Raw genomic sequence first — 22,698 nt, 5'->3', positions numbered from 1 at the left:
TTTTCGCGTTTTTACATGATTGTATCAGGTTTTTAAATGATAAATACCAAATTTTTACACTTTGCATGATGATATCACATCTTCACATGATTGTTTTCACGTTTTTACATGATAACTATTCTGTTATTAAGTCATAATTACCATATTTTTACGTTTTTGCATGATGGTATCATGTTTTTACTTGAAAATCTTCAGTTTTATAGATAGCATTGCGTTTTTACATGATAATGATTAGGTTTTTACAATATAATCACATTTTTACATGTTTTGGCATTTTTTACATTTTAGTATCACATTTTTGCATGTTATGATCATGTAAAAAAAGAAAGTTATCTTGTAAAAACTAGTTATAAAGTTTTTACATGATCGTACTATGTTTTTACATGATAAATATCAGGTTTTTAAACAATTACGTTTTTACATGATAGATGCCACATGTTTGGATAATATTTTTCTCACTTTTACCAACAAACCCATGTTTGTAAATGATAAATACCTCATTTTTACATTTTTCATGATAGTATCACATTTTTACATGATCTTTATCATGTTTTTACATGATACATTTCACGTTTTTACATGATTGTATCAGGTTTTTAAATGACAAATACCACATTTTTACACTTTGCATGATGATATCACGTCTTTACATGATTGTTTTCACGTTTTTACATGATAACTATTCTGTTATTAAGTGATAATTACCATTGTTTTAGATTTTTGCATGATGGTATCATGTTTTTACTTGAAAATTTTCAGTTTTATAGATAGCATAGCGTTTTTACATGAAAATGATTACGTTTTTACATCATTATCACATTTTTACATTATTGTCATCATGTTTTTACATGACAGTTATGCTGACCTTATGATAACATCATGTAAAATCGTAAATTACAGCAAATAAAGGAGGAATAAAGTCAATTATCCGGACTCACAGTTAAGCCAATAAACCGCAGCGCCCTTTCGTCGTGGTGTCTGATGATGGACGGATGTTCGATTGGCATGTCCTCTGCGTCAAACTGCTCCTTAAGCATCTAACAGAACGCGTATGACAGGCTGGAGAAGAATAATTTACGGCACGCGTTGCGCCTTCACGCACCTCTTTGTTGTCTTCATTCTGTAGTGTCGTCAACAAACTCTGCAGAAGGTCTCTCTTCTCTTCTTCTCCATCCACCTGAGGCAGGACCCCTCGCAGCATTTGCGCAACCACGTGATGATCCAAAATGGGAGCAGTCTGAGCGTCCGAGTCGTCTGGCGCTTGCGGCTGTTCGCTCGTGAACACGACCTGGATGCGCAAAAGTTAGAGCGCGATCCTGATGCAACCCCAAAAACGTCGGCGGACGCCCCGACCTGCTCCAGCATGCAGTGCAAGATGAGCGGCACGGAGCAGGCCTCGGCCGGGACGTTCTCCAAAAGGCCGTTGTAGTGATTCATGTCCACGTCAGTGGTGAGAGACGGGCTAGACGACGGCACCTTCTCTGTCAAACATAGAAAATGACTAGTGATGGACTTGGTGCTGATGATGTAGGAGAGGAAAACTCTTACTTGGAGCGGGTGGGCGGCCTGGCTTCTTAGAGCGCGGGGACACGGCAGTTACAGTCTAGAAGGAAAAACACAAAAGGGAGTCAAAACAGGAAGCATCTGACGACCGCTAGATGTGAGCAAGGTCATCATTGGTGATAAGTTAGGTCTTTGTACAGGATGGGTGATTGCAGGTGCCCTAATGGCAAGAGTCTCCAAATTATTCCACACAAGACTGCAGCGTAGCTGCAACCACAAAATCCAAAGCTTTTTAAGTTGAAAATTCTTGTAAATAAATGCGTACATCGCGGAATTCTATAGATATGAACATACAACAGTCTAGATTCTTGGTTGAAAGCAAAAAACTCCTGCCTCCTTGTATGCAGTAAAAACCTTTGCCTGTTTCCACCTAAATCTGGCGTTAGAACGCAGTGTGTTTAAGTTTATCACAGTGAAAGCCACCACAACGCTCTGCCTGCACCGGCCCCCTACGGGAAGGCATGGCGCAATGTCTGTAGGAGCTTTCTCGTCAACTGATGGTTAAGTTTATGGCAGACATTCAAATGCTGGTCGACGGCGTAGCATCGACAACATAGCCCGAAGCAGAAGCGTAAACCAGGCGTTACAAGTGTAAATTAGCCAAAATTAGAAATATTTGGTCTAAAAACGATGCAGAAAAATTCACGCGTTCGTTACATCTAGATTGGATTATTGTAACTCCTTACTTGCAGCTTGTCCTAAAAGTTCCCTAAAAGGTCTTCAACTAGTCCAGAACGCAGCAGCAAGACTTTTAACAGAAACTAATAGAAGAGAGCACATCACACCTGTGCTCCAATCCCTTCACTGGCTTTCAGTCGAGTTTAGAATTAAATTTAAAATCCTCCTTCTTACATTTAAGACCATTAATGGTTTGGGGCCATCTTATCTCACCGATGCTCTGGTTCCATAACGTCCCAACAGAACACTCCGTTCTCAGAATGCAGGTCTACTAGTAGTTCCCAGGGTCTCTAAAAGTACAGTAGGAGCTAGAGCCTTTAGCTACCAAGCTCCTGTCTTATGGAATCAGCTTCCAGCTAGTATTAAAGAAGCCGATACAGTCTGTACATTTAAGATTAGACTAAAAACGTTCCGATTTGACAAAGTTTATGGTCAGGCTAGTTGAAATCGGACAAGACCAGGGGTTCCCAAACTATTCCAAATCGGGCCGCTGTGGGTGCTGGATTTCTTTCCAACAAAACAGGATGACACATGTGGACCATCTGGTGTTTTACAAGTGTAATCAGTTGATTGTAGTCAGGTGCCGCTTGTTTTAGCGGAAACCTCATTGGTTAAACGGTCTGTGCTCGATCGGTAGGAACAAAAAACAGGAACCACAGGGGTCCTTGAGGACCGGTTTGGGAACCACTGGACTAGACTCACAGTTCAGTCTAAGCTGCACTAGAAGCTATAATGCTGGGGTAAGTACAGCCACCGAGTCCTATCCCCTGTTTCTCACTCTGCCTACCACTTGTCTTTACTTTATTTCTCTTTTCTAATTCTAATATCTAGTTGACTAGTCTCTTCATCACTAGTCAACCGGTGTCCTCTTTCCCCCCTCCCCTCTGGGGGAGGGGCTATTGTTCAGCCGCAGCCTCCTGACTATCCTGACCCCGTGTCATCCGCCTAGATGGACCCCCTCTTGTTTCTTCACTCCAATGCATCTCTACAAACTGGACCTCCTGCTGCTAATACCCACCATCAGTCCTGGTGCATCTATAGCCTGTCCGTCCTGGGAGTGGATCTCTCCTGACTGTGGTTCTCCCCAAGGTTTCTCATTTTTTCCCAAAGGGTTTTTGGAGTTTTTCCTTGCCGATATGGAGGGTCTAAGAATGGGGGATGCTCAGGACATTCACTTCATCTAGTTCAGCTAATGTTTCTGACTGTGTATCATATTGACTCTGCAAAGCCCTCTGAGACAACCTTGTTGTGATATAGGGTTATACAAATAAAATTGAATTGAATGGAATAGTGCTGCTTGTTTTAGCAGACACGTCATTGGTTATCCGGTCTGTCCTTGATCGGTAGGAACAAAAACCAGAACCAACAACGGCCCTTGTGGACCGGTTTGGAGACCCCTGCCTTACGGGGTTAACTTGTGGGCTGGCATCAGCCTTAGTATAATAAAAAAAAGTGTATTATTGAGGGGTGTTTGTACCGAATCTCCTCAAACGCATTTTGCGAAACTGCATTTTAATTGTCATTTCTTAATAGATATGTTAAACTTAGTTAAGTACCTCAGCAGGTTGTATAATGTCCTGCCCCGAGAGCACAGCGGGCACACGAACGAAGTTGACGCTGTCCAAATAATGCTGGTGCTGCCTGCGCCAGTCCAGACAGTCGTAGATGAGATTAGCCACGTCCTCGAAAATTTTGCTCCCCACCGCCATCTGTGGGCAGACGGCAGGCGTCAGCGCCCGAGATAAACGGCGGATGCAAATTGCTGACGCACCACAGACTCATAATCCTGAGGATCATAGGGAATCAGTGAATCTGGGACGGCGTATTCTAGGTGGGCCACGTCGTGAAGTCTTGAGTTGACCCCGCCGTTGTCTAGAACTTGTCTGAGACCTGCCCAGAAGTGATCTAGCAGCTTTGCCTGCGCAGCCATCGCCTCTCTAACGGCAATTTCATCCGCTGATGGGAGCGAACAAAGTCTTTCTTAACATTTACTAAGATAGGGAAGTAAATTCGGCCTATTAACACTTCTAACACTGAACCAGATGCACAAATTTCATACTGTTTCGACCGCTTTAAAGTTATTTAATGAATAAACTGCCATTGACAATAAGGGATTCTCACCGCTGGGCTCTGAGATTTCCTCATCTGACTCACTGGGCTCCTCAACAGGCGTATGCGTGGCGCTCAATCTGATGACATTGGCAACGTGCACGCCGGCAGCATCCAGCGTGCCCACTAGCTGAGGCTGGTGAAAACCCAGGATTAGGACGTAGTGTTGAGGGCCGTCCTTCGGCTCGTCGTCTTTGCGGCAACACAAACAAAACGCACGCGTGGTTACGCGAAAGACCCTCGTTAATTCGCAGAACAACAGTATGGGATTGAAAATAATTCATCGTTTTAAGGCAGGCTATGATAATGCTAATTGATGGTAGCTTTGCATATAATACAAATTGTCTATCCATATATGGTATTCCCAAACCGTTTGATCCAATGACGCCGTTCCTACACCAAAACTACCAGATTTCTCATGTGGCCTTTATTTATTTATACATGAATTTAGTTATAACAGTTTTTGTTAAAAACTTACGGTGCAGCCAAAATTTGCCAAAAGCATATCCATTCATTTCTAATGGCCAAAATTTCCCATTGATTTACAATGGGAAATTTGCCATCTATTTCAACAGGACCAAAACTTCCATTCACTCCTATTAATTTCCAACCAAAGTGACCTCGAAATCAACAGGAAGTTACCCAATATGAACAGGAAGTGACCCAATATCTACAGGAAGTCCGAGATGCCTCTATACCAACAGGAAGTGGACGGTAGCCTTGCATGTAAAACACAAAAGCTATCATCTACCCTCATCCCCAAAAAATTATTGTTTGCGCCCCCAAAAATTTTTTCTCAACAATTTTTTTCCAAAATGTATTTCATCCAACATTTTTTATCACATTCACATCAACCATCCATCAAAAATTTCAGGAAGGTAAAGGGCATAAAAGTTGTTTACAGAATTTGCCAAAAACTCTCCCTTTCATTTCTAATGGGAAACCTTTGACGGCTATGAACGTCCTTCCATTCATTTTCTAAAGGCAAAAATTTGCCTTTCAATTTAAATGGCAAAAAACATGAGTAGTTGGGATTTTTTACCAAGAACTTAAAATGACAGCGCATTGACTTCAACTGGCGCCAATGTAAGTAAATGCCATTGACAGCCATGCACGTCCATGCCACTGACAGCCATGCACTTCCACGCCATTGACAGCCATGTACGTCCATGCTATTGACGGACATATACGATGATTCATTGACTTCCTAATTGTATTGACGGGTCACATCAGCCAGCCACCTGTCAAACGCTTTCAAGGAGGGGGCAGTCCTACAGTGCGCATCAGTTATTCGCATTCACAATCACACAGATGAAAAAACAGTGTCTGTGTTAACTAAAACCACCCAAACATTTCTAGGTTTTCATATTTTAATGAGGATAGGATGCAAACAATGACAGAAAGGGGAAAAATAAGTAAGTGAACCATCACATTTGATATTTTGTGGCCCCTCCTTTGGCAGCAATAACTTCAACTAGACGTTTCCTGTAGCAGCAGATCAGTCAGGCACATCAATCTTGGCCCATTGTTCCCTACAAAACTGCTGTAGTTCAGTCAGATTCCTGAGATTGTCTCGCATGAATCGCTGTTTTTAGGTCATGCCACAGCATCTCAATGGGGTTCAAGTCTGGACTCTGACTTGGCCACTTCAGAACGTGTATTTTGTTCTTCTGAAACCATTCAAAAGTTGATTTACTTCTGTGTTTTGGATCATTGTCTTGTTGCAGCATCCGTCCTCTTCTTAGCTTCAACTGTCGGACAGATTTCCTCCGGTTTTCCAGCAAAACATCCTAATAAAGTTTTGAATCAATTCTTCCATTAATGATTGCAAATTGTCCAGGCTCTAAGGTAGCAAAACAGCCCCAAATCATGATGCTCCCTTCACCATGCTTCACGGTGGGGATAAGGTGTTGATGTTGGTGAGCTGTTCCATTTTTCCTCCACACATGACGTTGTGTGTTACTCCCATACAATTCAACTTTGGTTTCATCAGTCCACAAAATATTTTGCCACAACTTCTGTGGAGTGTCCAGGTGCCTTTTTGCGAACATTAAACAAGCAACACTGTTTTTTTAGACAGCAGTGGCTTCCTCTGTGGAATCCTGCCATGAACACCAATCTTGGCCTTTAGCAGACACGCTAGGGTTCTTTTTTACCTGTCAGAGTATTCTGCGCTGAACTCTTGACGTCATCTTTAGTGGACGGCCACTCCTTCGGAGAGAAGCAACAGTGCCAAACTCTTTCCATTTGTAGACCACTTCTCTGACTGCCGATTGATGAACATCAAGACTTTTAGAGATGGTTTTGTAACCTTTCCCAGCTTTATACAAATAAACAATCCTTTATCGCAGGTCTTCAGACACCCATTTTGACCGAGCCATGATGTACATCAGGCAATGCTTCTCATCAAGACGATTCTTACCAGGTGTGTGTTTTATAGTGGGCAGGGCAGCTTTAAACCACTCATCAGTGATTGGACACACACCTCACTTAAAATTTTTGGTAAAAATTAGTTTCAATTGCTCTTTAAGTCTCCTTAGGCAGAGGGTTCACTTACTTATTTCTCCCTTCTGTCATTGTTTGCATGCTATCCTCATTAAAATATGAAAACCTATAAATGTTTGGATGGTTTTAGTTAAAGCAGACACTGTTTTTTCATCTGTGCGATTTTGACAAAGATCAGATCACATTTGATGGTGATTTTATGCAGTAATGTGAGAAATTCCAACAGGTTCAGATACTTTTTCATACCACTGTAGCACCAAAACTTCCATTCACTGCTATTGATTTCCAACCTAAGTGACTCGATATGAACAGGAAGTGAACCCTAAATGCCCGCAAATCGATGGAAGTGACCCGATATACCGACCGTCACGGCAAAGCTACCATCCCAATGTCTTCAGAAATTGCATTTTCCAGTAATAATAATAATATTGATTACTTATGTACTTGGGTGGCTCGACATCATCCCTCCGTTTAAGCTTCGTTTTGGGTTTAGGAGGTGGCTCTTCGACTGTCTTCTTATCTTTGCCTTTGCCGGCTGGTTTTGGAGCGGCTTTAGGAGGCATCGCAGCAATCTTAGAACAAAAAAAGTCATGACTTTAGAGTAAAACTAAAGAGCAGATTTTGTTCACATCTCTTACGTGCTCAGCTTTTCTCCGTTGCTGGTCGGCTTCCTTAATCTGCAGGAGCATAAATTTGACTATTGGGCCCATGAGCTCAGCCGGGATCTCTTCTCGGGCCTCGAGCAGCTCCCTGGCGGGCTCGGTCACCTGAAAGGAAACACGTAACAAACATTCGAGGAGTTGAAAGATGAGGTTGCCGCTCAACATTGTGTCTTTTTTAATCACAAACCTCGTAGTACTGAGGAAAAGCGTCACGCTTTTTCACCTTGGGATTACCGTATTCGCGAATCTGTGAAGACCAAAGTTTCAGATTGGACGGCAGCGACATTCACACACATACGCAGATATTCATCAAACAGATCTGAATTATAACAGCGTACTTTGGCTTCGGTCTCCTCCCTGGTGAGCGAAGTGAAAAGCTTGCGTTGTGGTAGCTGGACAGCCCGGGCAAGGAACCGGATCAGCTCTTCGTCTTTCGGACCCTGACCCACCACCAGGCACACGCATGCTTTCCAGTTCTCCTGAAACAAGAGCAAGGATGCACAATGTTTTCTTGTATAAAAAGTTTAATTCGCAACATAAGACACACATAACAAGCATATTCTTGCATTTTCATGATGTGACGCAGCATTGTATTGATGCCTTTTTTGTAAAGAAAAAATGCTTAAATGCAAGTGGTAAAAAAAAAACCTATTTGATTATAGGTGAAAACGTGAAAAATTGTCAATTTTTGTAGTAAATGTAAAATATGGTCATAGAAAAAGATGCGAACCTTATTTTAGAGTTTTTAAATGGCATTTTGGTCAATAACGATTGATTTTGTGGGTCCTAGTTTAATTTCTACAACCCCTAACAAAAAGTATGGAATCACCAGTCTCGTACGAGCACTCACTCAGACATTTTATCATGTAGAACAAACTCAGATAAAAAGCTTGAAAAAATAATGAATTAGTTCAAAAGTGCAACACTTTAGCATTCAGAAACACTAAAAGAAATTGTCCAATACAGATTCTTGACTCTTGACACCTTGTCGAATGGAGATTCTTGATTCTTGACAAGGTGATGATGCTGGAACTTTGGTTTGGTGCTGTTCCAGTGAGATTTACAAAGATGACTGCCTAAAGAAAACATCAAATTTCCCTTAGTCCTTGATGATATGAGGCTGCCTGTCAGGCAAAGGCACTGGGGAAATGGCTGAGTTAAAATCTTCAATAAATTCACAAGTTTACATTAAAATTTTAGACAGTTTTCTTACCCCTTCAATTGAAAATATGTTTGTCATTTTACAAGGTGACGATGCACCACAGAGCTTAAACTGTTAAAGCATTCCATGGAGAAAGATTCATCCAGACAATGTCATGGCCTGCAAATAGCCCAGAACTCAACCCTATTGAAAACCTGTGGTGGAAATGGAAAACAATGGTCCACAGCAAGGCTCCAACCTGCAAGGATGATCTGGTAACTGCAACCAAAGAGAGTTGGCACCAAATTGATGAAGACTACTCATCAAGATCATGTCTCAGAGACTGCAAGCTGTCATAAAAGCCAGAGGTGGTGCTACTAAATACTAGAGATGTGTTTTGATTGTTATTTCTTTGTTTGTTTCTCATGATTCATGAATCATCAGTCTGTGTTTTCCGCCATACACATAAAAAAATGAAGAGATTTCTGTCATAGCGTTAAAAATGCCAAAAATTATTATTATTATTATTTTTTTTTTTAACAATTCTTCCAAATTCATATTCATTGTGATACAGCTGAATACAAAGCAAAACAAAAAACGTTTGAATATAGCTTATGGCAAAGTTTACAGCATTTTTGTTGCTATCAAACAAACGAACCTCGTCAAAAGGTGCATTGGCGAGACCACTCTCCCAAGTTTGGACGTCGCCCCCCTGAGCAGCGGCGGTCTTCTTGGCCGCTGCGCCTTTTTTAGCTGCCTTGGGTGCCATTTCGCCTCAAACAATGGCCAAAAATTGAACTTTAACACCTAATTCGTGGCCGAATTCCCATGCTCGACCGTGCTGTCAACTCGCGTCCGTGTTGCCATTGACGACCACACAGAAAGCGATGGCTGGGTTCTATCTAGCATCCACTAGATGGCAGTATTGCATGGTTATATTGCATGTGATAAAACATCAACAGGTGTCAATTCGGAATGAAATTTACTTACTGTTCATTTAAAAGGTTCCAGTTGTAAACTTTATACCAACCAACTGATGGGAAAACGGGCATTAAAACAAGTTAATTTGTTTTTGAAATGCTTAAGTAAAGCTCTCCAACAACTTCAAAATCAATTGTTTTAGACGTACTCGTTCTAATTAGCAATTCTTGAGACAGAAAAGGGGCAAGAAAACTTACTATTTTCGCTCACTCGCCTCCTCATTAAGTATTGGAATTTGTATGTAGCTTCTAGTAACCAATTTTGATGCAGTTTATTGACGCTAAAATGACATAAACTCAAATAAATGAAGCTAGCTTTCACATTGACAAGGTGCTGCTTCTTCATTGGCTGTTCAGTCAATTAGGCATGATATCATTGGTCAATACATACACGAGTTGACTTTTTTTCCCCTTCTTTTTGACAGGAGTAACCCGAATGAATAAATGGATGAATGAATGAATGAATGAATGAAAGAGTACTGAATTTGAGTAATAAAAAGCTTTATTTTAATCATTCTTCAAAAAAGATATTCTCAATATCCGAACAGCGTGTAGTTTTTCTCTCTCTTCTATACACACAAAGATGTACACAGTAATTTAAAAAAACAAAACAAAAAAACAGTACTTTATTTTTAAAGGCAATTGTCCAAATTGCTTTGGATTTTGTTTGGTCAAGGTGAACATGTAAAGTTTACTTGAGGCTGGACAGCAGCTTGGCCTCTTCATTTTGTGGCTGAAACATAACCAAAAAACGACCAGTTTTTAGTTCCAAAATGATTGGGAACAAAAGCATGCAAATACAAACATAATCTGCGATAAAATCCAGACTGAGTTTGGAAGAACGTCCCGTAATTTTCGGACTATAAGGCGCACCTATAAAATGAATATAAGCCGACACCCAACAAATTTGACACGAAAACAACATTTGTTCATAAGTAAGCTGCACCAGAGTATGAGTCGCAGCACTGTATTGTGGGATATTTACACCAAAGGATATGAACCGGTAACTCTTTATTCGACAGCGGTATCATAAGACTGCCATAAGACCAAATGAACCACCATGAAGCTTTGAACCAAATTGGCTGCATTGCTTCAAGAAACTTCATTTGGCCATCACTGCTCCTTTGGGGGAGACAGTCAACCTCTGCTGCCACCTGTTGTCAACACTGTCGTCGTCCAAAATGCCTCCTAGCATGCATTGCAGCGCTACTGATTCATGTCCTGCGCTACTTATTTCTTCAGCTACTGTTCCAGTTGCTTCATTAATTGCTCGTTATGGTATTTGGTAACACCTTATTTGACAGTGGTGCCATTAGACTGTCATAAGAACATCATACTTATGACATGACTCTGCCATGAGCATTATTGAATGCTTCTGACGGATGTCATTTTGTGTCCCCCAAACATCCCTGACTCCATTGACGCTTATAGGGGGTGCTGCCATTGATGTCCATGGACGTCCAAATTTTTTCCATACATCTTCAATGGGAAATGTTTTTTTTCCCCACAATCAACAGAAAATGACCAGATATCAATAGGACGTGTCCCCCAAACTTCTCCAATTCCATTGACGCTTATGAAGGGTGCCGCCATTGACGGCCATGGACGTCCAAATTTCCCATTCATTTTCTAATGGCATTTCAGCATGTTTGTTCATTCTATTGATGCCATTGTACTTGGATTCCATTGACGCTTATGTAAGTTGATACCATTGACGTCCATGGACGTCCAAATTTTTTCCCATTCATTTTCAATGGGAATTTTTTTTTTTTCCCCAAATCAACAGAAAATGACTAGATATCAATAGGACGTGTCCCCCAGATGTCCACCATTGCATTGACGCTTATGGAGGGTGATGCCATTGACGTCCATGGACGTCCAAATTTTTCCCATTCATTGTCAATGGGAATTTTTTTTTTTTTCCGAAAATCAACAGATAATGACCAGATATCAATAGGACATGTCCCCCAAACTTCCCCAATTCCATTGACACTTATTAAGGGTGCCGCCATTGGCGGCCATGGACGTCCAAATTTCCCATTCATTTCTAATGGGATTTAATTTGTTTAATGCCATTGATAGGCATATTTGTCCATTCTATTGATAGCCTTGGGCGGGGCTACGATCTGTATAACCACACAGGAAAGACCAAGTGTAATTTCTCCAGAAATTGCAGTTTCTAGTTAGAAGAAGTTAGACCTCTTTGACAGCCTTGCTGTCTTGCTTGTTTGTAGGTGACCAAATACTTATTTTCCCTTTTAATTTGGAAATAAATTCTTTAAAAATCAAACAATGTGATTTTCTGTTGTTTTTTTTCCCCACATTCTGTCTCTCATGGTTGATGTTTACCCGTGTTGACAATCACAGGCCTCTCTAATCATTTCAAGTAGGAGAACTTGCACAATTGGTGGTTGACTAAATTCTTATTTGCCCCACTGTACGTGTATGAGGTATAACTGACATCATAACATTTTTTTGTTTAAACATGATCTTCTCCATTATCAGAGGTCTTTGCTACTTACGTACATGAACACTTTGAGGAACTGCCTTTCTCATGAAGGCGTTATCTGTCCCTTTCCGAGGATTTCTGAATGTTTCCCAAGTCATCGGACGTGCACTAAACACTTTCTTCCTTTGTGAAATTCCTTCAAAATGACTCAATTTCCTTCTCAAGCTTACACACGACACAAACTGTACACGCACAAGACCACGGTGACATTTGGTAGGCGCACAATAGCCAACCGTTTAAAGCAAACCAGTGTTTACTTAAGGAAACGTCTATCTTTTGGGCCCTGCTTCTGGTCAGAGGGCGGCTGCTCCAAATCACAGGAAACACCTTCCGCGGCCCACAATAAGATATTAAAAGCCCGTGACTTCCCGCCTCGCCAAAAGAGAGGAAGTACGCCACGCACGGCGAAGGCGGCTCACCGTTCTCCTCGCCACCTGACGACTTGACGCCGAGAAGCATGACGCCGTCTTTGGTGCTTTCTGGGCGGCTCTGGAAAGACGCGCTGCGGACACGCATGGAATCGTTTAAGAGCGTCCAGTCAACACGGGATTTTATACTTGCAACTTACTTCTCAGTTCCGGTATCAATCGTCTCTGGTCCCAGAAAAACAAACAATAAATTCAGCATGGTATCGAGTGGATGTACAAAATCTGTTACACGTGAGTGATATACCTGTGTGGTCGTGGATCTTCTTGCATTTGAACCGGAAAACGATGATGGCGGCGGAAACGACCAGTAGGATGGGCAGTAAAATCCACCAAAGTCTTTTATCTGTGGCTGTAACACCTTTGCTGTGAGTTGTTCGATAGCAAGAATTAGCACAACCTTACCTGCTTTTGCAGTCTCTTTGTCACCGCCGCCGACCTGAAGACCTTTTAAAACAGAATCAGGATCAGCTTTTTTGTAAGGAACAAAATGGGGTCTTTTATTGGTCAATTTGAGGTCAACCATCCCCTTATTTTGATCCAGATCAGCTAAACTAAAACACAGACTTGGACTTGACACGCTTGTGCTGGGAGGGTCCGAGACTTGAGACTCGGGACTCTACTTGTGAGGCAATAACGCAAGACTCAACTTGACTCGTGAAAGACTCGAGACTCGACAATCTTACTCGAAAAACTTGGATCGTAGATTAGTTTCCACCTACAAGTGATCTGCTTGGGCGCTCTCGCGACACCCTCACGGAACTTGTGACTCGACCTGACTCGACTCGACGACCATTTAACTTGACACGACCTTTCTTTGCAACCTTTTTACTCGGCTCGACTCGACTCACTTGAGCTGGGAGGGTTGGAGACTCGACTTGTGGGGCAATGACTCGAGACTCGACAATTTCAGTCGATAAACTAGGATTGTAGATTAGTTTCCACCTACCAGTGATCTGCTTGGGCGCTCTCGCCACGCCCTCACGGAACTTGTGACTCGACTTGACTCGACTCGGCAACCATTTGACTTGACACGACTCTTCTTTACAACCTTGTTACTCGGCTCAATTCGACTCACTTGAGCAAGGAGGGTCCTAGACTCGAGACTCAACTTGACTCGTGAGAAAATGACTTGAGACTCAACAAGCTCACTCGCAAAACATGGGTCATAGATTGGTTGCCACCTGCCAATTTTCGGCTTGGTCACCTTGGCCGCTCTCGCTACACTCTCACAGAACAATTTGTGACTCGACTCGACAGCTATTTGACGTGACACGACTCTTCTTTACAACCTTGTCACTCGGCTCAACTTGAGTCACTTGACCTGGAATGGTCCGAGACTCGACTTGTGAGACAATGACTCCAGACTCGACAAGCTCACTTGTAGAAAATGGATCATAGATTGGTTCCCACCTGGCAGTAATCCGCTTGGTCGCCTTGGCCACTATTGCCACGCTCTCACGGAACAACCTGTGACTCGACTTGACTGGACTCGACAACCATTTGACCTGGCACGACTCTTCTTTACAACCTTGTTACTCGGCTCGACTCGACTCACTTGAGCTGGGAGGGTCCAAGGCTTGACTTGTGAGACAATGACTCAAGACTTGACAAGCTCACTCGTAAAAAATGGATCATAGACTGGTTCCTACCAGCCAGTGATCCACTTGGTTGTCTTGGCTGCTCTCGCTACAACCTCACAGAATAACCTGTGACTCGACTTGACTCGACTCAACAAACATTTGACAACACATGACTCTTCTTTACAACCTTGTTACTCGGCTCGACTTGCTTGAGCTGGGAGGGTCCGAGACTTGAGACTTGACTTGTGAGGCAATAACTCGAGTCTCGACTTGACTCGTGAGACAATGACTCAAGACTCGACAAGTTCATTCGTAAAAAATGGATCATAGATTGGTTCCCACCAGCCAGTGATCCACTTGGTTGCCTTGGCCGCTCTCACTACACCCTCACAGAACAACCTGTGACTCGACTTGACTCGACTCAACAAACATTTGACTTGACATGACTCTTCTTTGCAACCTTGTTACTCGGCTAGACTCGACTCACTTGATCTGTGAGGGTCCGAGACTCGAGACTTGACTTGTGAGGCAATAACTCAAGACTCGACTTGACTCGTGAGACAATGAATCCAGACTCGATAAGCTCACTCGTAGAAAATGGATCATAGATTGGTTCCCACCTGCCAATGATCAGCTTGGTCACCTTGGCCACTCTCGCTACACCCTCACAGAACAATTTGTGGCTCGACTCGACAGCTATTTGACGTGACACGACTCTTCTTGACAACCTTGTCACTCAGCTCGACTCGAGTCACTTGAGCTGGGAGGGTCCAAAACTCGAGACTCGACTTGTGAGGCAATAACTCGCGACTCGACTTGACTCGTGAGACAATGACTCCAGACTCGACAAGGTCACGCTTAGAAAATGGATCATAGATTGGTTCCCATCTGCCAATAATCCACTTGGTCGCCTTGGCCGCTCTTGCCACGCCCTCACAGAACAACCTGTGACTCGACTTGACTGGACTCGACAACCATTTGACTTGACACGACTCTTCGTTACAACCTTGTTACTTGGCTCGCTTGAGCTGGGAGGGTCTGAGACTCGACTTGTGAGACAATAACTGGTGACTCGACTTGACTCGCGACACAATGACTCGAGACTCGACAAGTTTACTTGAAAAACCTGGATCGTAGATTGGTTACCACCTACCAGTGATCTGCTTGGTCGCCTCAGCCGCCCTCACCACACCCTCACAGACAACCTGTGACTCGACTTGACTTGACTCGACAACCATTTAACTTGACATGACTCTTCTTTACAACCTTGTTACTCGACTCGATTCGCTTGAGCTGGAGGGGTCAGTGACTTGAGACTCGACTTGTGAGGCAATAACTAGAGACTCGACTTGACTTGTGAGACAATGACTCGAGACACGACTCGTCTGGACAACCGTTGCCCTGACATGACCCGTCTTTACAACCTTGTGACTCGAATCAACTCGACCTCGAGACTCGACTTGACTTGCCAACAACAGGAAAGACTCAGGACTTACTTGTGACTCGGATCATAGTGACTTGCGCAATTGTCTGGCATTTTTGTGGCAGACAGCCAAACGGCCTTTAGTTGATGTCATCGCCGAAAACAACCAAGAGTACCCAATAACGCCAATTGAGTTTTCATTTGTCGCTGACAACACGTATGACTGATTTGAAAACAAATAATGCCTGTAAAAAACTATGCTGAATTTCAAAGACTTCTCACCTGGACTTTTCTGTGTGGTCAGGCCTGTCTCGAGTCGAGGCTTGACTGAAAGTACAGTGAAGTGTTGAAAACAATCTCATGATGGACGGATTTGACGAAATACGCTACCGTTGTCAGGTTGCAATGCAGCCATGGTTGAACTTGGTCCTATGTACATGTAAATGACATTGAATTATAAGTTCTGTTAATGTCAAGCATGCAATGTTGAGCACATTTACCATGAGTCTGTTCGTTCACGGCAATCGTCTGCGAGCTGGCGCCGCTGGGCTGAGTACTGTTTCTTGGTACAGTTTCTGTCGATGCTGATGAACAACGAAAAATCCAACGTAAAACAGAAAATAAAAGCAATATTTATGTTTGTATGTGACAATGCCTTACATCGACTTTTCTCGTCTGTCCCTGCTGCCGACGAGATGGACGTCACGTGGAACCGCGTCGGCGCGGGAGTCGTCACCGCCTTCGCCGGGACAGTTTTCACAGGTCTTATAGTGGTTTGGGCCAGAGGCGCTACCGTGGCCGGTGCCCGGCTCGTCGGCGCTTGTGTGGGAGCCTCGGACTTTGTCAGTGCTGTTCAACGATCCAAAGAGCGCCACATAGGCAATTTGATAACACTTGTGGTCTCCAATATCGTACACATGCAACTTTCATTCACCTTTTTTTGTCGTGGCTTTGACAGTCGTTGCACTCCTTGACGTCTGGTTCTCGACAATATCATTGGATGATACTTCAAAGCAGAAAAACATGGAAAAGCGACAACGCAAATGAATCTAAGGATCACAGAATGTCCATTGAATTGATGTCAAAATATGACAAAAAAATAAAACCAGTTTTGTCGACAGTCAAATCCTGAATGCCAGCAATTTTAAAGCATTTTGCCTAATTTCTAAGACCCGCAAAATATTGCTTTCTTTTTGTATGCATAGAAATCTACCAAGTGAAACAATTGAAACATGTTTTTGAATAGTTATTTTGAGATTTGGGGGGTATTTGGTGGTACTTAAAGCAACACTTGGTAACTTTTCAGTTTTAGTCCATTTTAGCGACGCCGGTGGACAGAAGCAATAGTGTTTTGCCTAAAGGAAGACTGTTTTCCATGAGGACCAGAGCTGTGTTTCCCATGAGAACCAGCGCACACCCGCACAGTGTCGTAAAATCATCAATCAATCAAAAATCAATCTCCCTGTCGCTTGTAGATGGATTAAACACCATTTCTGTTTCCAGCGGCTGTGTGACGGATGAAAAGTAATAAGGTGATGAATCCAGTTGTGGCTAAACAATAGCATATAACGGTTAGCAACCGCATGGCTTTAGTGTGGCTAACCCGTCTTCCCTGTTTTCTGAGTGAATCTCGGATCCACGCGGGCTCCAGTAGGTCTCCTGCAATATTTGCGGCGATTGTGGTATAATTCAGTGGAAGATTCATATGAAAAATCCACGTTTTGCCACAAAACAGTGAAGTTTGGTGGTGGCAAAATCATGGTCTGGGGTTACATCCAGTATGGGGGTGTTCGAGAGATCTGCAAGGTGAAAGGCAACATAAATAGTCTGATATATCAACAAATCTTAGCTGCCTCTTACATTCCTAACCATAAAAAGGGACAAATTCTGCAGCAGGATGTTGCTCCATCGCATACTTCAATCTCAACCGCAAAGTTCCTCAAGGTGAAGAAGATCAAGATCCTCCAAGGACTGGCCAGCCCAGTCACCAGACATAAACAGGATGAAAGAGGAAGCATGGAAGACGAAACTCAAGAATTTTGATGAACTCTAGGAGGCATGCAAGACTGCTTTCTTTGATGTTCCTGATGACTTCATCAATAAATTGTACGAATCCTTGCCGAAGCCCATGGAAGTCATACAAAATATTAAATTTGGACCTCACAGCACCACTCCTTAATTCACATATGTTATGTAACATATTTTTGTATTTGAAGTACATTTTTTGTTCAAATTTCACACTACAAAATGGATAAGCGACAAGACTTTTGTCAGGGACTGTACTGTACATCGTTGTGTTTAACAAATGAAGGTGTTGGGTCTAAAACACCTTCTTCAATTTAGCTGTTGACCCAGAGCGAGGTGACAAAGGCAGAACACAAGGAGGCAGGAGTCAGAGAGTAGACTTTTACCAAGCTGCAATTTGGGGAGAGGTCTGAGACTGTTGTCCAACCTGGCAGTTTCGATCGGGCAAGTTCCTCATTCTAGTCATTGATTAAATTAACAGTCACACTCATTGATTAAATTAACAGTCACACTCTTGAGCGAGCAAGATAATTTTGTTTTGAACACACATTTGCACTCGAAGTAGCTCGGTGGAAAAGTACTGAGACGTTGTGGGATGAATCAACATATGTGTGTGTATCTATTTATCAGCAGAATGTGAGCAATTGCCGGTAATAAAAATGTAAGCACATGATTATGGGCTAAAACGGTATTCTTCAAATTAGTTGTGGGAGAGCAAACTTGTATAACCCGCTGAGTATAATGGTGATACAATCAAGCATATCTTACAAAAGTGGAAGGATTTCAAGATGAATCTCGCATCCTTGGACACTCCTTATTTAGAGGTTAACTGAAGGTCACGTGAAGCTCATTTGTAAAAAGCCCAAAACCCGAGAATGGTATGCACAACAATTGTTTAATTTCTGAGTTATTCCGGCCATCCTCGCCCACCCGTCAAAACAGTTGACATCCTCATGAGGGGGGCAAGTTAACTTTGCATCAGACTGAATCTGCATCCTGTCCAGCGTGCTATTGTTGTCCCCTGACCTCTGAATCCGCACTTCCTCTCCTCACACTTGTCATCGTCTGGCGTTTCTAAGTCTTCGGCCCTTTCGCAGCTCGCTCGCTTCACCCACGACGTCTGTTTCCTCCAGATGTTTACCGTTTCTTGCCCCGTGAGAGCGACGGAACTTTGGTTATCTACCAGTGGATCACCCATCAAGCCAGCGCAAGCAGATAAAGCTGTTTTGGCCGCGCAATGAGAATATAAACATAAAACTTCAAGAGACTTTTTCCTCTGCGTCAACCCCATTGTCGCTCTTTCCCTGGAGATCTCATTTAGTACGCGTCCGTTTCGGTGGTTCAAAGCGCCAATGTTTCTGGGTGGAGCCAGTCAAAATTGCCCTAAATTGTTAGTGGATATGAGTTAAATCCCAGCCTTCAAATTGTATATAGACCAGATATAAAATACTAAAACATGCAGTTTCTGATTCAGTTTACCTGTTGGGAGACTAAAATGAAGAAAAGTAAAGCCTTAAAATATTAAAAATACCATATTAAAAATGCCATTTTTCTCTTGATGAAAGCTAAATCTCAATTAAAATCAAATTGAAATTCATTTTTGGGATATTATCTAATAGAAGAACAATTCAACAGTTGTAACCGGAGTAATGTTAATGTTAATGACTGCGCATTCTAAACCATACCACCATTTGGAAAGAACATAACAGCTAAAAATGATCTAAATGAAAACTTACCTGGTGTAAAAATATGCACCGACGCAAGCAGGAGGAGGATAAAAACCCTGATGGTCTTCATGGCGGCTTTGTGCCTGTGACTTTGACAAAGAAAGGTGTTCAAGCTGGGCCGTGCCGCCCCTCCTGCTTATTTGGGCACTTCCTTCCTTCCTCCCAGGCTGACGCAGAGCAGTCAGGACGGCTGCGGAGAGCAACAAGAGGGTCAAAACAAGGAATCTAGGGAGCGCTGAACTGTTAAGCTGTAGGTAATGTCGGCTCAAAATGGAAAATTAGCAGGAGCTGCTCTCCAGGTTTAAATGAATTGGATGTCCATCAATGGCAGATACTGGTCTTGATGGGGAAGCTCAAAGTTTGCGTGCTGGGTAGGGAAAGAAACTAGAGTGCCAGAAGTCTAGTCTCCAAACACAAGCCGCTACGATAGAAAAAAAACACCAGAAATAGAAGCTCGATTTTTCGCTAGTCGTTTTTACTTTTTTGTTTGTTCATATTATTTTGAATTAAGCAGGACATGTGTTATTTTTTTCTCATACAGTGGGGCAAATAACTATTTAGTCAACCACTAATTGTGCAAGTTCTCCCACTTGAAAATATTAGAGAGGCCTGTAATTGTCAACATGGTTAAACCTCAACCATGAGAGACAGAATGTGGAAAAAAAAAAAACCCAGACAATCACATTGTTTGATTTTTAAATAATTTATTTGCAAATCATGGTGGGAAAAAATTCCCAAAACTTCATCTCAATACTTGGTTATGTACCCTTTGTTGGCAATAACGGAGGCCAAACGTTTTCTGTAACTCTTCACAAGCTTTTCACACACTGTTGCTGGTATTTTGGCCCATTCCTCCATGCAGATCTCCTCTAGAGCAGTGATGTTTTGGGGCTGTCGTAGGGCAACACGGACTTTGAACTCCCTCCATAGATTTTCAATGGGGTTGAGATCTGGAGACTGGCTAGGCCACTCCAGGACCTTGAAATGCTTCTTACGAAGCCACTCCTTTGTTGCCCTGGCTGTGTGTTTGGGATCATTGTCATGCTGAAAGACCCAGCCACGTCCCATCTTCAATGCCCTTGCTGATGGAAGGAGATTTTCACTCAAAATCCCTCGATACATGGCCCCATTCATTCTTTCCTTTACACAGATCAGTCATCCTGGTCTCTTTGCAGAAAACAGCCCCAAAGCATGATGTTTCCACTCCCATGCTTCACAGTGGGTATGGTGTTCTTCGGATGCAATTCAGTATTCTTTTTCCCCCAAACAAGAGAACCTGTGTTTCCACCAAAAAGTTCTATTTTAGTTTCATCTGACCATAACACATTCTCCCAGTCCTCTTCTGGATCATCCAAATGCTCTCTAGCGGACCGCAGATGGGCCTGGGCGTGTAGTACTTTCTTCAGCAGGGGGACACGTCTGGCAGTGCAGGATTTGAGTCCTTGGCGGCGCATTGTGTTACTGATAGTAGCCTTTGTTACTGTGGTCCCAGCTCTCTGTAGGTCATTCACTAGATCCCTCCGTGTGGTTCTGAGATTTTTGCTCCCCGTTCTTGTTATCATTTTGACGCCACGGGGTGAGGAGGGAGTTGAAAGTCGTGTTGCCCAACGACAGCCCCAAAACATCACTGCTCTAGAGATCTGCATGGAGAAATGGGCCAACATACCAGCAACAGTGTGTGAAAAGCTTGTGAAGAGTTACAGAAAACATTTGGCCTCCATTATTGCCAGCAAAGGGTACATAACAAAGTATTGAGATGAACTTTTGGTATTGACCAAATACTTATTTTCCACCGTGATTTGCAAATAAATTCTTTAAAAATCAAACAATGTGATTTTCTGTTTTTTTTTTCCACATTCTGTCTCTCATGGTTGACGTTTACCCATGTTGACAATTACAGGCCTCTCTAATATTTTCAAGTGGGAGAACTTGCACAATTAGTGGTTGACTAAATACTTATTTGCCCCACTGTATATTTTGAATTAAAAGGATATGAGAACTATCATTGCTGATAATTATTGTTTTTCATGTGTTTTATCCACACTCGTTGACGGGGGGGCAGCCGGGTATGTTGTCGCAGGCCTCAGGACCATAGGGGCCCCTGAATGACCTTTAATTTAACCTTTACATTCACACATTTCTTTTTTATTTAAATCATTGTCTAATTAAGTATTATGTTCTACTCGATATATACATAAAAACTCAAACATATTAAATATTTCAAATACTGTAAATATAGTATATATAACACTGAACGCTTACATTCGCGATCACCGTGACCGAAGCCCGAGCCGAGAAGAGAGAGGGTGATGGGAGATCAGAGATATATGGTAGTCTTTGGGGAGCAGGTGTGCAAGGCTGAACAGACTCAGGTCCGGCGACGCATTTTCTTGTCTTTGCCAGTGTCTGTAGCCGGAGGAGAACGAGCCTTTAGTAAAATGAAAATAATAAGAAAACTACCTACGCTCCACCATATCACAAGGCAGGCTGAACAACCTAGCCATGTTCTCCATTGAGCGTGAGCTTGCTCAAAAACTGGATTTCAGTGATGTTATAAATGACTTTGCTGTCAAAAAATCTAGACGCATCTCTGTTTGAGGGCTTGATAACCCCAAGGATGTGGAGGGGGCGGGCACAGGATGTTGAGTTATAATGTTATGTTGCTTAGCAGGCAGGCTTAGCACTCTCAGTTGTATTGTACTGTAGCCTACATGGGACAATAGCTGGAAATTGTTTGTTTTTATTGTGTCACATCACATTACGGTCTGTTAAATTTAACTGTTCATCTCAAATTAAATTATTTGAAAATTTACACTGTTGTTGGTCGCAAAGTATTAAAAGTACTGCGTATGTTTTCGTGACAAGCCGGTGGCAGGGGTGGGGTGGGGTAGGGTGTGTGGGGGCCCGATAATGGTCTCATTTCCCCGGGCCCCTGCAAGTCTTTTGACAGACCTGCTTATATCACTCGAATAATGATGTAATTAATTCAGGTTTGAGTGAAATTATGATAATAATAGTAAGTTTTTGCATCCAAAAAATTAAAATAATTAAAGGGTGACGGTTATCGGGCTGGCTGTTGTTCTACCAATATAGTGTCCCTTTTTTTTCAGGGAGTTGGCGGTCACTAAAAGGGTTAAAATGTTTGGAAATAACTTTTCCCCACTTCAATTCATTAGACAACTATTTATCTTTACTAGAAAGGCGGAAATGATTTAATAACATTTCAATGAGTTATAAAAACCGTGTCTATTTTTAGTTGCGAGGGAGAAAACGGAACATTAACCTCGAATTTAAAGACGCCACTGTGTTTTATGTTGATTTCGTTTCGTAAAACATTTAATTAAAACCGTTTGTTCTATTATTATTCG

General features: G+C 42.4%; 2 protein-coding genes across 4 annotated transcripts in view; both read right to left on the bottom strand.

The window, feature by feature from the left end:
• The window catches only part of spag17 (sperm associated antigen 17), a 32,980-nt gene extending 23,042 nt beyond the window's left edge, over positions 1 to 9,938 (bottom strand). For 2 of the 3 annotated variants that reach the window (XM_057853673.1, XM_057853674.1), the window contains exons 1-14: positions 9,837 to 9,938; positions 9,649 to 9,691; positions 9,317 to 9,570; positions 7,856 to 7,996; positions 7,705 to 7,764; positions 7,494 to 7,622; positions 7,292 to 7,427; positions 4,363 to 4,542; positions 4,013 to 4,197; positions 3,798 to 3,950; positions 1,549 to 1,603; positions 1,354 to 1,481; positions 1,103 to 1,288; positions 939 to 1,037 (exon numbers count right to left, since the gene is read on the bottom strand). In XM_057853673.1, coding sequence (XP_057709656.1) covers positions 939 to 1,037; positions 1,103 to 1,288; positions 1,354 to 1,481; positions 1,549 to 1,603; positions 3,798 to 3,950; positions 4,013 to 4,197; positions 4,363 to 4,542; positions 7,292 to 7,427; positions 7,494 to 7,622; positions 7,705 to 7,764; positions 7,856 to 7,996; positions 9,317 to 9,427 — 1,563 coding nt within the window. In that variant the 5' untranslated portion in view covers positions 9,428 to 9,570; positions 9,649 to 9,691; positions 9,837 to 9,938. Of the gene's footprint in view, positions 1 to 938; positions 1,038 to 1,102; positions 1,289 to 1,353; positions 1,482 to 1,548; positions 1,604 to 3,797; positions 3,951 to 4,012; positions 4,198 to 4,362; positions 4,543 to 7,291; positions 7,428 to 7,493; positions 7,623 to 7,704; positions 7,765 to 7,855; positions 7,997 to 9,316; positions 9,571 to 9,648; positions 9,692 to 9,836 lie in introns of those variants that run through there. The other variant, XM_057853675.1, reaches the window with a different exon arrangement.
• Positions 9,939 to 10,122: 184 nt separating this feature from the next.
• On the bottom strand, positions 10,123 to 19,501 carry LOC130927745 (salivary glue protein Sgs-3-like). The gene is made up of 11 exons (XM_057853737.1): positions 19,340 to 19,501; positions 16,513 to 16,584; positions 16,239 to 16,427; positions 16,079 to 16,162; positions 15,969 to 16,007; positions 15,861 to 15,905; positions 12,978 to 13,019; positions 12,820 to 12,924; positions 12,716 to 12,740; positions 12,567 to 12,649; positions 10,123 to 10,371 (listed from the first exon to the last, which is right to left on the bottom strand). The coding sequence occupies exons 1-11, from the start codon at positions 19,398 to 19,400 to the stop codon at positions 10,361 to 10,363; spliced, it is 756 nt and encodes a 251-aa protein (XP_057709720.1). The 5' UTR covers positions 19,401 to 19,501; the 3' UTR covers positions 10,123 to 10,360.
• Positions 19,502 to 22,698: the final 3,197 nt, after the last annotated feature.

This window comes from Corythoichthys intestinalis, chromosome 13 (assembly GCF_030265065.1).
Source record: "Corythoichthys intestinalis isolate RoL2023-P3 chromosome 13, ASM3026506v1, whole genome shotgun sequence".
NCBI classification, from domain to species: Eukaryota; Metazoa; Chordata; class Actinopteri; order Syngnathiformes; family Syngnathidae; genus Corythoichthys; species Corythoichthys intestinalis.
The sequence above is the reverse complement of the archived record's forward strand: the minus strand, read 5'-3'. Positions and strand labels throughout refer to the sequence as shown.